General features: G+C 36.1%; 1 protein-coding gene across 1 annotated transcript in view; it reads right to left on the bottom strand.

The window, feature by feature from the left end:
- Window positions 1-17504, bottom strand: part of LOC127431844 (myosin-IIIa-like) — a 133956-nt gene that overhangs the window by 86591 nt on the left and 29861 nt on the right. The window contains exons 5-6 of the mRNA XM_051682446.1: window positions 4466-4570; window positions 2171-2270 (exon numbers count right to left, since the gene is read on the bottom strand). Coding sequence (XP_051538406.1) covers window positions 2171-2270; window positions 4466-4570 — 205 coding nt within the window. The remainder of the gene's footprint in view (window positions 1-2170; window positions 2271-4465; window positions 4571-17504) is intronic.

Raw genomic sequence — 17504 nt, 5'->3', positions numbered from 1 at the left:
TATTTCTTCAAAATTATTTGTACGTGCCTCGTTGTAAGTATCACGTCAGTTTCCTGGTGAAATTAAGATCTGCTCTGTAGATGCTGTAAAAGGTAGAATGTTGTGAAAACAGTCTGGAAAAGTTAAAGCAAACTCATTGAAGTTGTTAAATGCAATGTAAATGTAACTATGGCATATCATGGCTCAACTAAAGCAACAATGCGGAGAAAAGTAAAAAAAAAAAAATGTAACTTGACAATGTCTTAAAAACAGAAGAAAAAAAAAAAACAGCAAGACGAGCCACAAAGATCAAGTACTTTAAGTAAGTCTAGCGCATGTTTTCATTGAAAAAACAAGTGAAAAACAATGCAGACAGATGCAACAAGTTTGATGTGAATGGCCCTTAATAAAGTGTAAAAATAGTGTTCCGGAAGTAAAACTTCCATTCATTTTTTCCATTGAGAAACAAACTGATTTATAGTGATAATGTTTAAACTTTTCAAGACAGACCTACCGTGAGCTCTGAGATTGTAAAGTGATGATATACTGTATGCTTCTGTAGAAATCCATCAGTCCACATTATTTTAACTTAATTTTTAATAAATCAATTTTATAGGTGAATAAATTAAGTCATTACCCTTACTTAATTGAATTTGAGAGTTTTTACAAGCAATTACATTTTTGTTTTCATTCAGATTAAGTCAGCCAACATAATTTAGTTTGATTTGGTCAAATTAATGTACTACAGTAGTTTTAACTCAACTTTATTAGGTTCATCAAACTAAATTTACTAATGTTTAGTTTAATTCATTTTCTTATGTTGGTCCAACTTAATTTATTTTATTAATCATTAGTATATGCCAGGTCAGCAAATGTAAGCACAGTGAAACTGCTGCACTGCCAATTTGACATTTGAATATAGAGCTAATCAACACTCGAATCAAACAATCTTCACCACAATGTTAACCCCCAAAACTCCAGCCTTAAAGACACTCTTTTTAAATGCCAATATAACAGAACATTAAACATTAACAAATCTCCTCCTATTATCATCTTGCTCAAAAATGCATAAAATAACACTTAATTTCAACATTTTTTCACCACATCCAGTCCCATGCAAAGCATGCTGGGAAATGGAAATCCCCTGCCCAGTTTCATCAATGCTACAAAAGTATTTATGTAGTCCAAATTCAAATGGATTAAGTAATCTTCAATTTTACAAATTTAATTGGATACAACGCAATGAAATCAAGTAGTGACAGAATGTTCTAGAGTTATGTTGCTTTAGTTTATTTTAATTAAGTAAACTGAACAACCTGCAAAAAAAGTTTTAGTGCAGGTGAAGAACTACACTACCCATAATCCTGCAGAGAGATCCACCAATCAGAGATGTTATTTTGGATTTTGCTGCGGCAGAACCGGCCACTCCCATAAAGCAAAGCAATAATAGAGTCTCACTACACTCTCAAAGTACTTATATATTTGAATATATCTAAGTATTTTGCAATAAACTTAAATATATATTGTTCTTACAATTAAATAAATCAATAGTTTGTAAATTCAAAGTTTTTATTCGATTTTGTCATTCGCAATGCTTCACTAGCTAAGTAGTTCATGCACTTATAAAGGAATTGAAGCACACAGTCTTGTACCTTTGGCTTTTTTTTTTTTTTTTTATCCTTTTATTGACTCAAAGATTCAAAGTTTCACCCAGCATCAAAAGAAAGACCATAGCTGAGGGTCCACCAGCTAGACCAGCACTAACCAGCATAAACCAGGCTAAGCCAGCTTAGAAATGGTGGTTTAAGCTGGTCTTTACAAAAGGGTAGTCATTTTGCACTGCTATTTAAAAGTGCTTCATTTGGTTAAGAAAAGCTAGAAGCAAATCATCAGTAACTGAAAGCAGACAATATCTTCTGTCTCTGTGACAGTGAAGCAGACGGTGCATGAATGGAAGTCAGTAAGACCCTGATCAGCACTGTGTATGTACATGCACACTGCTCTTAATGAGAAGAAATAAGTGCTATTCAATTAGCATTGAAACACTCACATATAATGGCTTTGACCCATGTATAAAAACAGTGTTGCTCAAGCTATTAGTCTCACACTTGCACACATCCACACATTCAATCAATCTGGCATTCTCTTGCACAGCCAGCAGTTACTTCTCAAAACAGAGCTACTTCCTCACCAAAGTCAACCAGCTTGATCCCTCCTTCAGTGGTGAGCAGGATGTTGTTGCCCTTGACATCTCGATGGATGGTCTTATTGATGTGTAAATGCTGGAGACCCTTCAGAGAAGAGAAAACACATGTTACAGACATTGAAAACCAGACCAGTGAAATGCTAGCTGAAGAGGAGCGTTTGTTTAAAGGTCAGTGATCTTTTAAGTTATTAAAAAAAGACACAAAAAATGCAATTTACACAAAAAAGTACTTGACTACACCTCTTCTATGATGAAACATTTTCAATTTGAAATTATAATAATGAACAATTTTTTTAAACAGCATTTATTAATCTTGGTTAATGTAAATTTATGAAAATACAACAGTTTATTGTTAGTCCATGTTAGTTCATCATGCATTAACTAATGTAAACATATCCAACTTTTAATTTAAAGGGGTCATGAAATGCTCTTTTTTTATAGTTTTATTATCTTCCTTGAGGTCCACTGATAATGTTAGTAACATTTTTTTGCATTAAAACAGTCATGATTTAGTAATATATGATCATTTTCCACCCTGTCTCTGGCCCTCTGTCTGAAACATAACTGCCTAAACGCCTCTTTAAAACTTCAACGTAAACTGTCCACTGTTATGATGGGCTAATATCGTGCAGCTCCTCAAATACAGCCATTTTTAAACTAAATCTGAAGAGAATGAACAAGCTTCAAAACATAATAAAATGAAATTTTATTAAAAACAGCATCCGAATATATGAAACTGTACATATCTCAAGCACAACTGTTAACACTCACACCCTGACTACACCGGACGCGAGAGTCGTGTCAAAAGCAATAGAACACATTATAATCAATGATGCGGTCTACCATGGAAGCGTCTGTTGTGGCGCGTTGTTATGCGCCGACAGTAAATAGATGTCCGTACTACTGCCAAACACAAATAAATGGTTCAAAAAGTTTGTGTCGACATGCCCAGTGTAGACAGCCTCAAGCCGTTGTGTCTCATCATGTCAACGGACGCGCCCGGTGAACAGGATTTCAGTACCATAAACTAACAAACAGTCGTGACTTTTGAAAATTCATAAATGGAACTGTTTACTTACTGTTTTGAATCGGGTCCAAGTGTTTTTAACTGCCCCATCCTTCAATAACAGTTCCTTTGCAAAGCTTGAATCATGTTATGACTGTTCACAAGCAATCCACACTGACATGAGCCGAAAAAACATACAATACATGCTGAAAAATGCTGAAGACACATCCAGTTTCCAGTATCATCCTGCATTAAAATGCACATCACCAGATATACATCCATCCAGTGCATGTTTACATATATTAACAATTAAAAATAGTGCAGATGGGCGAAAGAGCGCGTCGATGACGCGTTTGTGCTCAAAAAAGCAAGAAGCAGCAGCTGAAGGACAGAGAATGGCTTCTCTTCTTCAGAGTTGTAACTTGACACTGCGTCTTTTAAAAGCTTCCCGAGACATGTATCAAGCAGTCAAAGACATCTGTCTGTGCATTTTTAAATACAAAAATACTAATTTAAAATAGTCCAGATGGGTTCCCTTTGGTGTTCAGGAATAGTGAGTCTACAGTAGGCCTTGTTTGTCCTTGTCTCTCAGATTACGAACTGAAGCACCAGTGGGCGGGGCCAAGGTGTGTTGATGTAAAAGTAGGCTGTTTTTGAGCTGTAGAGGCGGTCATGAATTAATGTACCCATAATGACATAGGGTAGTCACGGAAGTAGAGAACGAGGCGTTTTTGCAGCTTGGTTTCAATAAATGATTTTATTGCAATGGGGATACATTTTTGAGTTCTGAAATGTACAGTATTTTTTACAGTTTTTATAGTAGAAAGACCTCTTATATGTCAAAATATCAAGGAAATTTTGATTCCTCATGACATGACATGTTGAAATTAACATTAACCAAAACTAATAAATGCTGTAAAAGTATTGTTCACATGTTAACTAATGTTGTTAACCAATGTTAATGGATATTGTAAAGGGGGCACCATGTTTTCTTTTAAAAATTAAGTAGTGAGCAGTATTTTTATACATTTGATGACATTTTTAAAGTTATTCCCATAAATCAGTATGTTTGTAGAAAATGCTATAATGGTTTTTCAAAAAAATTATGAAACCAACATGAAAATAAAGATTACATTTTAACAAACTTGGCACATGTGATTTAAAACTAGATCTTTAAAAGATTTCTCCTTTTTATCATCTCAGACAACCTTATTTTCAATGTCCCTTATACACTGTGAATATGGAAAGGAACATGGCTGGTTTCTGAGGTTTACCATGAGAGCTTCATGTAGGATGTAGGCTATGATGGATTCCTCCATACGGTCTCCTCTCTTCAGCATACCTTTAGCCAGATCTGTGACAGACCCTCCATTGCAGAGCTGCAAACAAATAAGTACAATTAGATAAAGGGATAAATAATTACATACTGAATATGTAAATACAAAAACAGAGGGCCTTATTTATGGAACACGTGCAGAACAAATTTGTGTAAATTGTTCGTAAAGTTGCTCTGATGTAAATTTTCAGATTCATTAAAGATTTTTTATGTTCAAAATGTTAGGTGGTATGAACAAAATTTACACCTGCTCCCGACCACATGTAAATCATGTGTAAGACATCCAAAATCTTGTGTTCTTTCAGACAAACTGCCATGACTACATTTTGATAGATGTGAAATTAAAATTAAAGTAATAAAAAAAAATAATAATAATGATTAAATGAGTAAAATTAACCTTAAAAAAATAACAAATTAGGGTAAAAAAAAAAAAAAAAAAGAAAAGAAAAAATTTTATTTAATTTAAAGCATTTTTTTTGGTGCTCGCATTTAATTCTTCAAAGAATAGTTTATTCCCAACTCTGCTTCCCAAATGTTATTTTGTTTTTCCAGCAGAATTGCTTGGCACTGGGCGAAAAGTTTGTGGAAAGACATGAAAAAATGAATGCCCTCTATGGAGAATTTCTTCATTTGATATGAACTCTGTAATTTAGGTTTAATTAATTTAGTATAGGCATCGATATATCACATTCAGTTGATAACGTATGGTCAATATTAACTTTGTGCGACCCCGCATACACATGCATGGATGTTGTATTTTGGCCTCGCTATACACAACACATAATTTAAATTCATTAAAACCGACTGATCTCAGTTCAGTAGAATCCGTGACAGTTCAGGAGTCATGTGACAAAACAACATTGCGCTGACCATTTTTTTCCTTAGAAATCTGACATTTACTGTGCATTTTTACATTAAGAATAAATGGGTTCATCTAAAAGCTGAAAAATGTTGCTTTCAGAAGCTTTATATGGAGTTAAGTTGAAAATAAGGTGCATTTCAAACTTGTCTAAGACGATTGCATACAGACAGCACACTGGATGGTAAATCATTCACTAAAAAGCAAGGGAGCATCCTATAGATTTCCTATGAAACCAAGTGCATTTAATCCAAACTTTCTATCAACAGTTTAGTGTGTTCAGTAGCGGTCCCCAAATATCTATATGGTGGAAAATATACTATTGTTTACTGTGTGTGGGCTAGTTCATAGTTGTTTTTTCCATTTTTCCATTTACTGAAGTGCGCTGTACATGCAGACTATATAGGATCCAGGTATCGGTGCATCCCTACCACAAACTCAAGCAGTAAATATATAATTTCAACACTTCTGATTCTGAAATTCTAAAAACTTCAACAAAAAGGCTTTTGCTTTGAAAAAGAGCATTTGTTATCTCTCTGATATGAATCAAACATTATGCTGCATTTCATTTAAGTCAACGTGGGATATTCCTACTTGATATCTCTGATCTCAGACCATAAATGCATTCCATTGCTAGGTGCTCGGAAGATGACATTTAAAGATACATCTGTAACACTCCCGTTAGCTTAGCAGGTGTTTGACTGTAACCTGAGACATCTCCTAGCAACCCAATTCTGCAACGCAAGCATTTGTGCTACAGGTGTACGATTATCAAAAGATACTGTAGTATAATTTACAATGTTTTGAACACCTTTCTCTGCTAATGTTTGTTAAACAAGCTTTAATATCATGTAATGTAGGAACTCATTTATTGATATTATTTAATAAAAGTGAATGTTTATCACTTATTTTGTACATCTTCCTGGCTGCTGACTTGTTTGTGTGACGTCACACATCTGTATCTCGGCAAAATCAGAGTTTAAAATTTTCGCACGAGTTTCCAAGTTGGAATTCCGACTTAAAGTGGCGTTCCATTGCACTTTTCCTAGTAGGAAGTTGGAACATCCGACTTTCCGAGTTGAATGGAACGTAGCATTAGATCCCTAATAGTGATAATAGTGGTTCCCACTCCACATCTGCCATTGGTCAGCAAACAGCTTGACCCGCCCCAGACAAACAGAGCAATAGTTCCTGCAGTGAGAAAGGGCATAATGTTTTGAAAGCAACACAGAGCCTCAGCATTTACTTTTGGGGGAAATCAATCTACAAATGGCTTACTTGTCTCTGCATATTTAGTATTTTAAAATAAAATAAAATATACGTACATCACCTTATATTATAGAATGTTAACACTAACAGGTAAAAAAATGGGTTCATCAGGAGAATGACCTTTATTAAAGGAATCTTCTCTGCTTAAAGTTAACATTTGATTATAATGTGTGAAAAGGTCACATTAAAGAGGTTCATAAATAGTTCAGGGGAAATCATGTTTAAAAAGCAATTCCCCCTGCAACTAGGTTGTAATTTTTGAACTGCAAAAGCATCCTTTAAAACTAACTAAGGGTTGATGTTGTGTTTATGATCAATGTTGAATGCTTTGCCTTTAGTCACAGGACATGGAAGGGAAAATGGTTCTTTTATTCCAGGCAAGCCTTCTTGAAATCTTGCATGTTGCCAAGACAACAACAATACCCTCTTATTTAGAGCCATTTAAATCTACCAAAGGCAAACACGGCTGTTTTTGGCCCTCTGCTATTGTAATCTTTGTATAAAAGCTCTCTTATTCACAATATCCAAAAATCTATTCCTTATTTGTGTGATTAGAAACAGAGAGAGAGAGGCAGAGTTGTGCACCTTTGAGTTCAAGAAAAACATGCCTAACCAATAAAGAAAGAAAAAACAGCAAATTGGCACTAACGTTACAGTAACACTTTACAATATGTTTCCATTTGTTAAAATTCGTTAATTACATTAGTTAACATGAACTAACAATGAACAATACTTTTGCAACATTTGTTAATCTTGGATAATGTTAATTTCAACATATAGTAACAAATGTTTTAAATCAAAATTTGTATATGTTAACATTAATGCACTATGAACTAACATGAACTAACAATGAACAATTGTATTTTTATTAAGTAACATTAACAAAGATTAATAAATACTGTAAAAATATATTTTGTCCATTGTTAGTTCTTGATACCTAATGCATTAGCTAATGTTAACAAATGGAACCTTATTGTAGTGTTAACAGTGTTACTAAAGCAACCAATTACAAATCCTTTGAAAAGCCTCCCTCTCAGCAGAACACTGCACACTTCAAAGGGAACATCAATGAGTCACATCACTTTGTGTCATGAGAGGGCATTTACATTTTAAAATACATTTACTTTTATTTCCAAGATGCATCCTGAGAGGTTTGATTGGGTGGGTGGAAAGACTTGCCATTTGCACAAACATGCTTCTGCAGAACTCAAAATATAGCTGAAGTATGTCATTTCTCTGCCACTAGCGGCACTAAACAGAACTGCAAAAATGTGTATTGTTTCAAACAGTTTTCCTAATCACCCCCTTCCATCTTTTATTGTTCGGAAAAAAACAGTCCTGACTGGGATAGGAGAAAGTAAGCAATAACCTCTGTGAAATACAGCTATGTTTATGGTGCTTTTCTCATTATTTCTCATTCTTTGAGATGTATTTGATCAAAATAAAAATAAAAATTATGATAAGTAATACGTAAATGATAAAATAATTGTTAATTCATTTCATATTAAAATGTAGCCTTGAGAAAAGCTTGAAATCCTCTAAAATCAGTTGAATACGCCATCAGAGTAATATTTTAAAATACTGACAAAGGGTAATGTTTTTAGTGTGCAAGCAACTAACCAAGGGTGACATACTGTATCAGTGGTGCAAGAAAAGTCCCATTAATTACATATAGTTTTTTTCATGTGACAACAAAGTAGCATCCTACTGTTTGAAACATTTATTGTTGCATAATGCATCCTGTTTAACATACTATTTAAAAAAAATAAAAATCTTTAAGCAGGATACTGAACATATTCAGGTATACTGCAGAGTAAGCTGAATGCTTGTCAAAGCAGCCTGTGTCAATTCAGTCCCTATCTTTTCAAAAACCCTGACTTTACATAAACAATAAAACCCTTTCTCTCTCTCTCCATTACATTTGGGACACTTGGGAATGCTATTAGCTCCTGTTTCCTGCCTATTTTCCTTTAATATATTACTGCTCACAAAAAAAGGGCAAACAGCGTTCAATTTAACTGGTTCTGGACGTCCAAGCTTGTAATTAGTGGTATTAACAAAATTACTTTCCTGATGGCTCAGTGGTGCTCTGAAGGGGTCATTTGTCAGTGGTTGAGCAGGAAAGGTGAAATGTGGACACTTATACAACAAGTTATGTTTAGTGGACGTGAAGTGGACTGTTCCCTAAGGTTCGGGGCCTATTTTGAAATCTCATTATTATTGTGCCACAGGGGCCTTTGGCATTGTAACATGCCGTCATGTTTCTTTACAGTTCACAGAAGTCAATTGAAGAAACAGCAGGGTGTGGCCATTTATAGCTAGTTAACACTGCAGAGTCAAGCATAAAGGAGGTGTTGAGCTGAAGTCAAACATGTTTTTCATTTAAACTGTATTACAGTCTTGATGCAGTGACTGAAGATGCTTTAAGATCAGATTGATCAATAAAAAGTCAACATGAAATCAAAATCGACCCTATTTACTTTATTAACACACTTTCCTGGTTTTATTAAGCATTATTCATTAGTGCACATGTTTTCTAAAGAAAAAAGTAAAATTTTTCATCAAAATGCAATAACTTGCTCCGCCTCTCATGCCCTGTCCATTGGTTGCCCCAAACTCACACCACTGGTTGAGCCAGTGTTGCTGTGTTGGGCTGGACGGGCCACTCAAACAAACAAAGGAATGTTTTGATTGGTATAGTAAGGCCATTCTATGAGACCAGGGCCTTACAGACTGATCTTAGCAGTTAAGAGCATTTTCGCTCGTAGAAAATGTTTGTTATTTTTTACGTGCGTTTCCCTAAGCTCCATTTAACACGAATGCATGAGGACATGCTTTAAGAGCTACTTAAGGGTCGCTGTCCATTTCTAATGTGCTGAAATTTGACAGTGTTGTGTCACTTGTCATTGCAACTATATTATATCTGTGCATAACTTTATAAATAATTCTAATTTACTGCACTGGTAAATGTAAAAAAAAAAATTCTAAAATACTTAACCTAATTAACTGTTTAATTAAATTTTGGTTTTGTGATCATTTCCTGCAGAATGAACAATCTATTACCTATAGACAATCACTGCTTTGTTCATCAGATGTGTGCTTGCAATGTTTCGTTTTCAAACATTCTGTGGGTTCGAGGTGCAATTGCATGATTACAGAATACATGCTGTAAAATGTATTTTTTTAACGTATTCCATTAGATTACTCAAGGTCAGTAACGTAATCTAAATACTTTGGATTACTTCTTCAGCACTGGCAATTGTTTTCACTTGTTTTGAAAATAAACAAGTTATAACAAGTGAAAATAAAATCTGACAGTACAGCAAGATGAAATACACTAATATTAAAAATTCATTCTCTGGAAAAAACAAAACAAAAACAAAACAACATACTGTATTATGCAGTGTTGCTTATAAAACAAGGTAAAGTAAATGTATCTTGTTTTAAGGATTTTTAGATAGTTTTACAGGAAAACAAAGATTTTTGCATCCAGCAAACATCTTTGCCTTAATTTTAAACATCTTACCAGAGAAAAATAATTATCATCTTATGTGGATTTACTTGATGGAAAAATATATTCATGCCTGATAAGAGGTGCATGTTAAAGTGCTAGAAATAGCATTTTTGCTTCGCATAAAGCTAAATGTTCACATGTCAGTTTATACAAGGTTAACTGTTTCTGCTGCTCCAAACTTACTTCAAAATCCTCTGAACGTATAACATCATATCCACCTTTTCACTCATAACAGTGTGAAAGCACCCTCTGTCTGCCCTTATGAATGTAACACATCATAAGTAAGTGTATCATGGCTGTTCAAACACTCATCGGATCACATCATTTATATGGATGTATTCCAACAAAGCAAACAAAACATTTACTGAAACATATGACAATACAATGCAAAGTAATCTCTTCAGTAATCAAAATACTTTTTGAATGTAACTTTATTCTGATAACCAATGACATAAATTTTAACTGTAGTGTAAAACAGTTACAGATATTTTGTATTTTAAATACGTAACCCTGTTAGATGTATTCCGTTACTCCCCAACCCTGTACATAAGTTACAATAGCTTTGGGAAACAGGCCGCAAAACTAAGATAAATCGTAAGATGGATTCTGCTGAGACTTACGAGGCTTTTGGGAAACAAGGCCCAGGATACTATTTTTAGTATTTTTATTTTTTTTTTTCCATTACAAATATCAGATTTAATATCCAGGTATATTCCCATCAAAAGTGCAGCACATCTCAGATAATTTTGCTTTAAAAGAATAAATTACCTTGAAAATTATGTCATCATTTACTCTAATGTCGCTTCAAACCTTAAAAAAAAAAGCACCATAAATGCAGTCCATATGACTCATGCACTACATTCCAAGCCTTCTGAAGTCATATGATAGCTTTGTGTGAGGAAAAGACCAAAATTCATTATTTGCTGAAAATCTTCCCATAGCCCATAGCTCTCAAATCTCATACATGTATTTAAACATAGAGCATCAGGACGCATCATGCAAGGTTTGAGTCCAGTGATGCAAAAAAGCAACCAATAACCAATTATCGTAACCAATCGGGACACGGCAACTTTGAATATGCAAAAGTGCAAATGAGATTTCAGCAAATAGTAAATTAAATGTCGGTCTGTTTCTGACATACTTGGATCGCCGTCCAAGTCGTACAGGCCACTTTTATGATACTTTTGTTGTATGGAAAACAATCATGCAGGTTTGTAATAACAGAAGGGTGAGTAAATGATGCTAGAATTTTCATTTTTGCATGAACTATTCTTTAAAATTGAAATTCACAGTCCTTTACAAGAGTTATCAGAGAAAAAAAAAAGAAAAAAAAAATTCTTATTGTTTTATTTTTAGACATTACACGTATCACTCTGGATTAGCTTTAGGCTGTGGAGGACACGTTATTAATGTCATTTGCTGATGAGTCATCAACATAATTCCTCACATTCATCTGAAGAGACTCAAGGCTAAATATGCCATTTTTTTCAGCATGCACTGCCAGTGAGCTTGATGCCTTTCAAAGTCTTAGCGGGCTATTTATTCTGGCTATAAAAAACATGCTCCAGAGCCAATCTGGACATGTTTAATTTATTTACTAGCATGCTAGTAATGTACCTGGAGCAACCAATGTTGAATATTTGATTTAAATGGAATGTTTATTTTGTGAGTACAGCATGTGATCCATTCAGTAGCTTTTTTGTGTGTGTTTGTATGTGTGGTCCTCACACCTTTCTTGTTTTCTCCTAGAAAGAGTGCCTCTTTTGTCCTGCCGACCTTATCATTTACACTCTAATAATGAGCTAGGTGTCTGCTTTCTCTCAACGTTTAATGAAAAAGCCCTGACAAACAATGGCATTTTAAACCTCATTGTGAATTAATGATGGGCACAAGCTAGACACATCAAACATGGTTCAAACCAGACTGATCACTGTGATTTTGGCAACAGGAGGTCGAAAGTTCTTCAGCTGAAATCGGTCTGTGCTTACCGAAAATCAAATCACTGCCCCAGTGGCTGAAGCTGGAAGTGTTGTTCAGCGTGTAGGCACGTGTGAGCTCCAGTTTCGGGGTGAAATGTCCACAGAGTGGCGCCAAAAGCGAGTTTTAGTTCTCGTTGTGAATGATGTAATACAGTCAACAGGAATGCATGTTATTAACTCTACCCCCTAACCCAATCCCTAAACCGTCAGTGGAGTAAAAATGTAATTTTAGAGAGAAAATTCAACATCTGCATCGTGCTCACCATTGTTCATTTGCATGAAATTACTTCCTGGTTTCCATGGGACTAGAACATGTGTCTCGGAAGTCGATCACAAGCTATTAGTAGAGCTAGAGAGAATGTGTTCAGGCTTGATTGATGCAAACATATATGAGGTGGGATGGTACTTGTTAGTAATTCGTCTGAATGTGGTTGATTTAGGGTACATGAACTTTCGGTAGCAACTTAGCGATTTCCTATGCGATCATGTTGTTTAAACTTGCCGTATGAAGACACGTCATGCCATGTTTCTCATTCACTCTCTCGCCTTTCCAATGCTGTCTCTATCTTTCTTCCCACACAAAATGTATTTTCCACCCTGGATGTAAACACAGCCACAGACACACTAAGCTCTACTTTAACAACCTGTCTAGACAGCATCTGTCCTCTTTCCTCAAGGCCAGCACGTACTACACCACCCAGCCCCTGGCTCTCTGACGTCCTTCGTGAACATCGGACTGACCTCAGGTCAGCTAAGAGGAGCTGGTGGAAATCTAAAGATCCAGCAGATCTATGTAAGTATCAGTCTCTGCTTGCAACTTTTTCAGATAACATTAAATCTTCAAAAACTTCCTATTACCAGAACAAGATCAACAGCACCACAGACACTCGCAGCTTGTTTAGAACATTAAATACACTTCTCTGTCCTCCCCATCCACCGCCTGACACATCACTGACAGCAGATGTCTTCACTACATTTTTTACTAATAAGGATACAACCATCAGCTATACATTCTCAGCACCACACCCTGTCAAACACCCGTCTCCTGTATGCAACTCTTCTGTCTCTATGTTCTTTCCTCTGACTGACATTGAGGTCTCTAAACTCCTCCTCTCCAACCACCCCACCACCTGTTCCATTCACACTATTCCTTCCCACCTTCTCCAGGCCATCTCTCCGTCCATCCTACCAGCACTCACACACATAATTAACACATCTCTACTTACAGGCACTTTCCCCACTACATTTAAGCAGGCTCAAGTAACCCCGCTGCTGAAGAAACCGCACTTAACCCCACACAAGTAGAACACTACAGACCAGTCTCTCTCATTCCATTCATGGCAAAACACTTGAAAGGGCAGTTTTCAATCAAATCTCTGCCTATGTCTCATAGAACAAGCTGCTGGATGACAATCAGTCAGGCTTCAAAAGTGGACACTCCACCGAGACTGCCCTGCTGTCTGTCACTGAGTCGCTGAGAGGTGAAAGCTGAATTCAGATCATCCGTCCTGATTCTGCTGGACCTTTCTGCAGCCTTTGACACAGTCAACCATCAGATCTTACTCTCCACCCTCTCTTCGCTGGGCATCACAGGAACTGTGCTTGACTGGTTTAATTCCTATCTCTCAGGTAGTTCCTTCAAGGTAGCCTGGAGAGGTGAGGTGTCCAAGCCACATCAGCTACTTACTGGGGTACCTCAAGGTTCAGTGCTTGGGCCACTTCTCTTCTCTATATACACAACATCACTGGGACCCATCGTTTAGGCACATGGTTTCTCTTACCACTGCTACGCTGATGACATGCAACTCTACTTGTCTTTCCAGCCCAACGACACCACAGTGACTGCTCGAATCTCTGCCTACCCGGCAGACATCTCTGCCTGGATAAAGGAACACCACATGCAACTTAACCCAGCAAGACTGAACTCCTTGTCTTTCCAGCCAACCCTGCTGTTGAACACAACATCACCGTGCAGCTGGGTGCAACTACAGTAACGCCTTTCAAAATGGTCAGAAATCTAGGGATAACCATCGATAACAAACAAAATTTCATAGACCACATCTCAAAGACCGCAAGATCATGTAGATTTACACTCTACAATGTCAGGAAGATAAGACCCTTCCTCTCTGAACATGCCACACAACTTCTTGTTCAGTCACTTGTCATAACTAGACTGGACTACTGTAATGCTCTTATTGCAGGCCTCCCTCATGTGCAATTAGACTCCTGCAAATGATCCAGAATGCAGCAGCACATCTGGTCTTTAATGAACCAAAGAGAGCACGTTACACCACTCTTTGTCTCCCTTCACTGACTGCTGGTTGATGCATGTATAAAATTCAAGGCTCTGATGCTGGCATACAGAACAGTCACTGGGTCTGCTCCAGCATACCTAAAATAATTTCTGCAGAGCTACGCACCCACTTCGGCTAAGGAACGTCGCCTTGATGTACCAACACAAAGAGGCAACAAAACACTTTCCTGGACTTTCGGCTTCATCATACCACATTGGTGGAACGACCTTCCCAACTCCATCCGTGAAGCTGACTCACTTTCTGTCAAAAAACGGCTAAAAACACATCTTTTCCATGAGCACTTAACCAGTCACCAAAAAAACAAAAAAACAAAAAAAACTTTAATCTGTTTTAAATGCTACTATTCTGCTGCTAGTGAAACTTTGTAATATGGCACTTTTCATACCACTGTCTCCTTAAGATGATTCGCTTATGTTTTTCTGTTTTGTAAGTCGCTTTGGATAAAAGCGTCTGCCAAATGAATAAATGTAAATGTAAATGTTTGATGTCAGTGATGTCATATGACATTGGTTCTCATGTGTCCTGTAACTTTTCACGATGCACCAAGTTTGAATATGTGCAAGCACACATTAGATTTGAGAGCTGCGTAGAAGGGGAAGATTTTAAATGAAGAACAACTTAAATTTCAGTCTGTTCCTCACACAAAGCGATTTTTTGTCTTGGAATGTATCACATGGACCACTTTTATGGTGTTTTTGGTCATATTTGAAGCTAGACAACCCCAGTCCCTGTCCACATTCATTTTATGGAAAAGAACAGCACTTTTAATTTTTGAGTGAACTATTCCTTTAAAGGAGTCATGTCATGAGGAATCAAATTTTCCTTGATATTTTGACATATAACAGGTCATTCTACTATAAAAACATACTGTAAATTTCAGAACTCAAAACTTAATCGCCAATGCAATAAAAGCATTTATTGAAACCAAGTTGCAAAATAGTCTTGTTCTCTACTTACACGACAACCCTACATCACTAGGGGTACATTAATACATGAAAAAAAATCAACACTACTTCACATCATCGCACCCTTGGCTCCGCCCACTGGTGCTTCAGTTCGTAAACTGAGAGAGAGCAGGACAGACAGGCCTAGCGTGGCCTCACTATTTCTGAACACTAAAGAGAATCAATCTGGACCATTTTGAATTATTTTGATATATAGACTTTATATAAATGCTTTTAAAAGATGCAGTGTCAAGTTACAACTAGTAGAACATTAGTAGCACTTAAGTAGTACTTAATCTCTAAGGCGCGTTTCCTAAAAGCATCGTTATATAAGTAGTTTGTAAAAATGTTTGTAAATTAATGACAGCTTTGAACCACTCTTAAGTCCTTTAAGTGCAACTTAAATGTATCTTTCTGGCATCTTTCACAGTTTATCAAAGACAATGGGACTTTTAATAAATTGTATTAATATATTTTGATCATTGGAAAGCCATTGTAAACTATTGCAGAGGAAAAAAATGTGTTGAAAAAATCATTATGAATCAATAGGCGGTCTCCACAGTCTGTGCATGCAAAGTGATAGGTCTAAATTTACAAGACACGTAATACCGTATAACATTATATTAGCCTTCTTTGATAAGCATCATTGTAATGGCAATGGAAAGAAGACGTTCTCATTAAACAGATTATTTAAGAAGACGTGAGTAGTGTGACCCTACAGTTTAAAACTTAAATAAATATGCATTAATAAATAATTAAAACATGGTTAACAGAGGAGATTAGAGCGAGAGTGTGCAATGAGAGATTCCTTCTCTCTCTTTTCATCCTCCTCTTTTAATTAATTAAATTCTGTAATAGTTAGGTAATACATTTCAGCACCTCAACAAGGTTACAAACAACTTCAATGTTTGTCAGTATTTCCACCTTATTTTCATTTTGAGAAGACCTTGACATACTGGGCAAAGTGATCAGCACCTCTGGACTGGATAGGTCCCGTAACGAAGCACTTAAGTTCTACTTTATAATGAGCGATCTACGTGCTGGTTTGGGAAACAGGCGTTACTCCATCGTAAAATAACGAGCGACATTAGTTAAGATGATCGTTAAAGCTTAAGTTGCAACATTATCGGGAAACCCAGCCTGTATCTTTATATTTAAGGCCCTACATGGTTAAATCCCAGAGATATGGGGCTCTCAATGTGCTAAATAATAAAAAATATATATATATAGTCAAAAAACAAATGTGTCACATTGTATGAAGCTAGATTTTCTTTTCCCACAAAACAAAGGTCTGAAGTACAAATAATGTTGAAACTAGAATTGCACCTTTATTCATTCACTTAAAAACAATATTGTCAAAATGTCCATTTTCCATCATCCAAAAGTACTCGATTATTAAGAATAAGCGATACATGGGGCTCTAGTTTTTGGATTTCAGAAATGTACGTCTGTACAATTGTCTGATTCGCACAAATTTGGAATGTATCGTCTAGAGATGCTCATCATTCTTTTGATATCTTTTTGTCAGGACCAACTCTAGATGATAGATTTAATATTTTGGCTTTCATCATCATTTACTGTATCTTTATCTTTATTCTGATATTTGGTTGATTTGAGATGGAATAACCCAGTAGTAATAGTGATGTTTTCCTTAGCAAACTTCATGAACTATCTTATGAAGGCACCACTTTATATTATTTGTCTGCAATTTGTAACAATCTAGTCAATAAATGCACTTCATCAAGGCAAAGTAGACTTTAAAAGAGTCCCACAAATTGCATATCCACATAAAGCCATGCTTTGAAAATTAAAGTAATGAATCCAAATCCTTGAGTAACAGCAGCACAGTGGACATACTGATCATCGGCCTTATTCCAGCCATTAACAACCAACTGGAACCTACACAACAACTTTCACCAAACTGAATAGAGATCTTTTACGATATCTTTGAAGTATGAGCCAGCAAAATCGGGCTTAATATGAGGAGGAACCAGCAAGTGGAGATGAAAGTGGTTCTTTTCATATCCATAATTAGAATCCACAACACAAAAGAGACGTAGTACAAGTACGAGGGCTGATGAGTTGCCTGGAAAGGTA

The sequence above is a fragment of the Myxocyprinus asiaticus genome, chromosome 41 (assembly GCF_019703515.2).
Source record: "Myxocyprinus asiaticus isolate MX2 ecotype Aquarium Trade chromosome 41, UBuf_Myxa_2, whole genome shotgun sequence".
NCBI classification, from domain to species: Eukaryota; Metazoa; Chordata; class Actinopteri; order Cypriniformes; family Catostomidae; genus Myxocyprinus; species Myxocyprinus asiaticus.
Note: the sequence above shows the minus strand (reverse complement) of the source record. Positions and strands in the feature narration are given on the sequence as shown.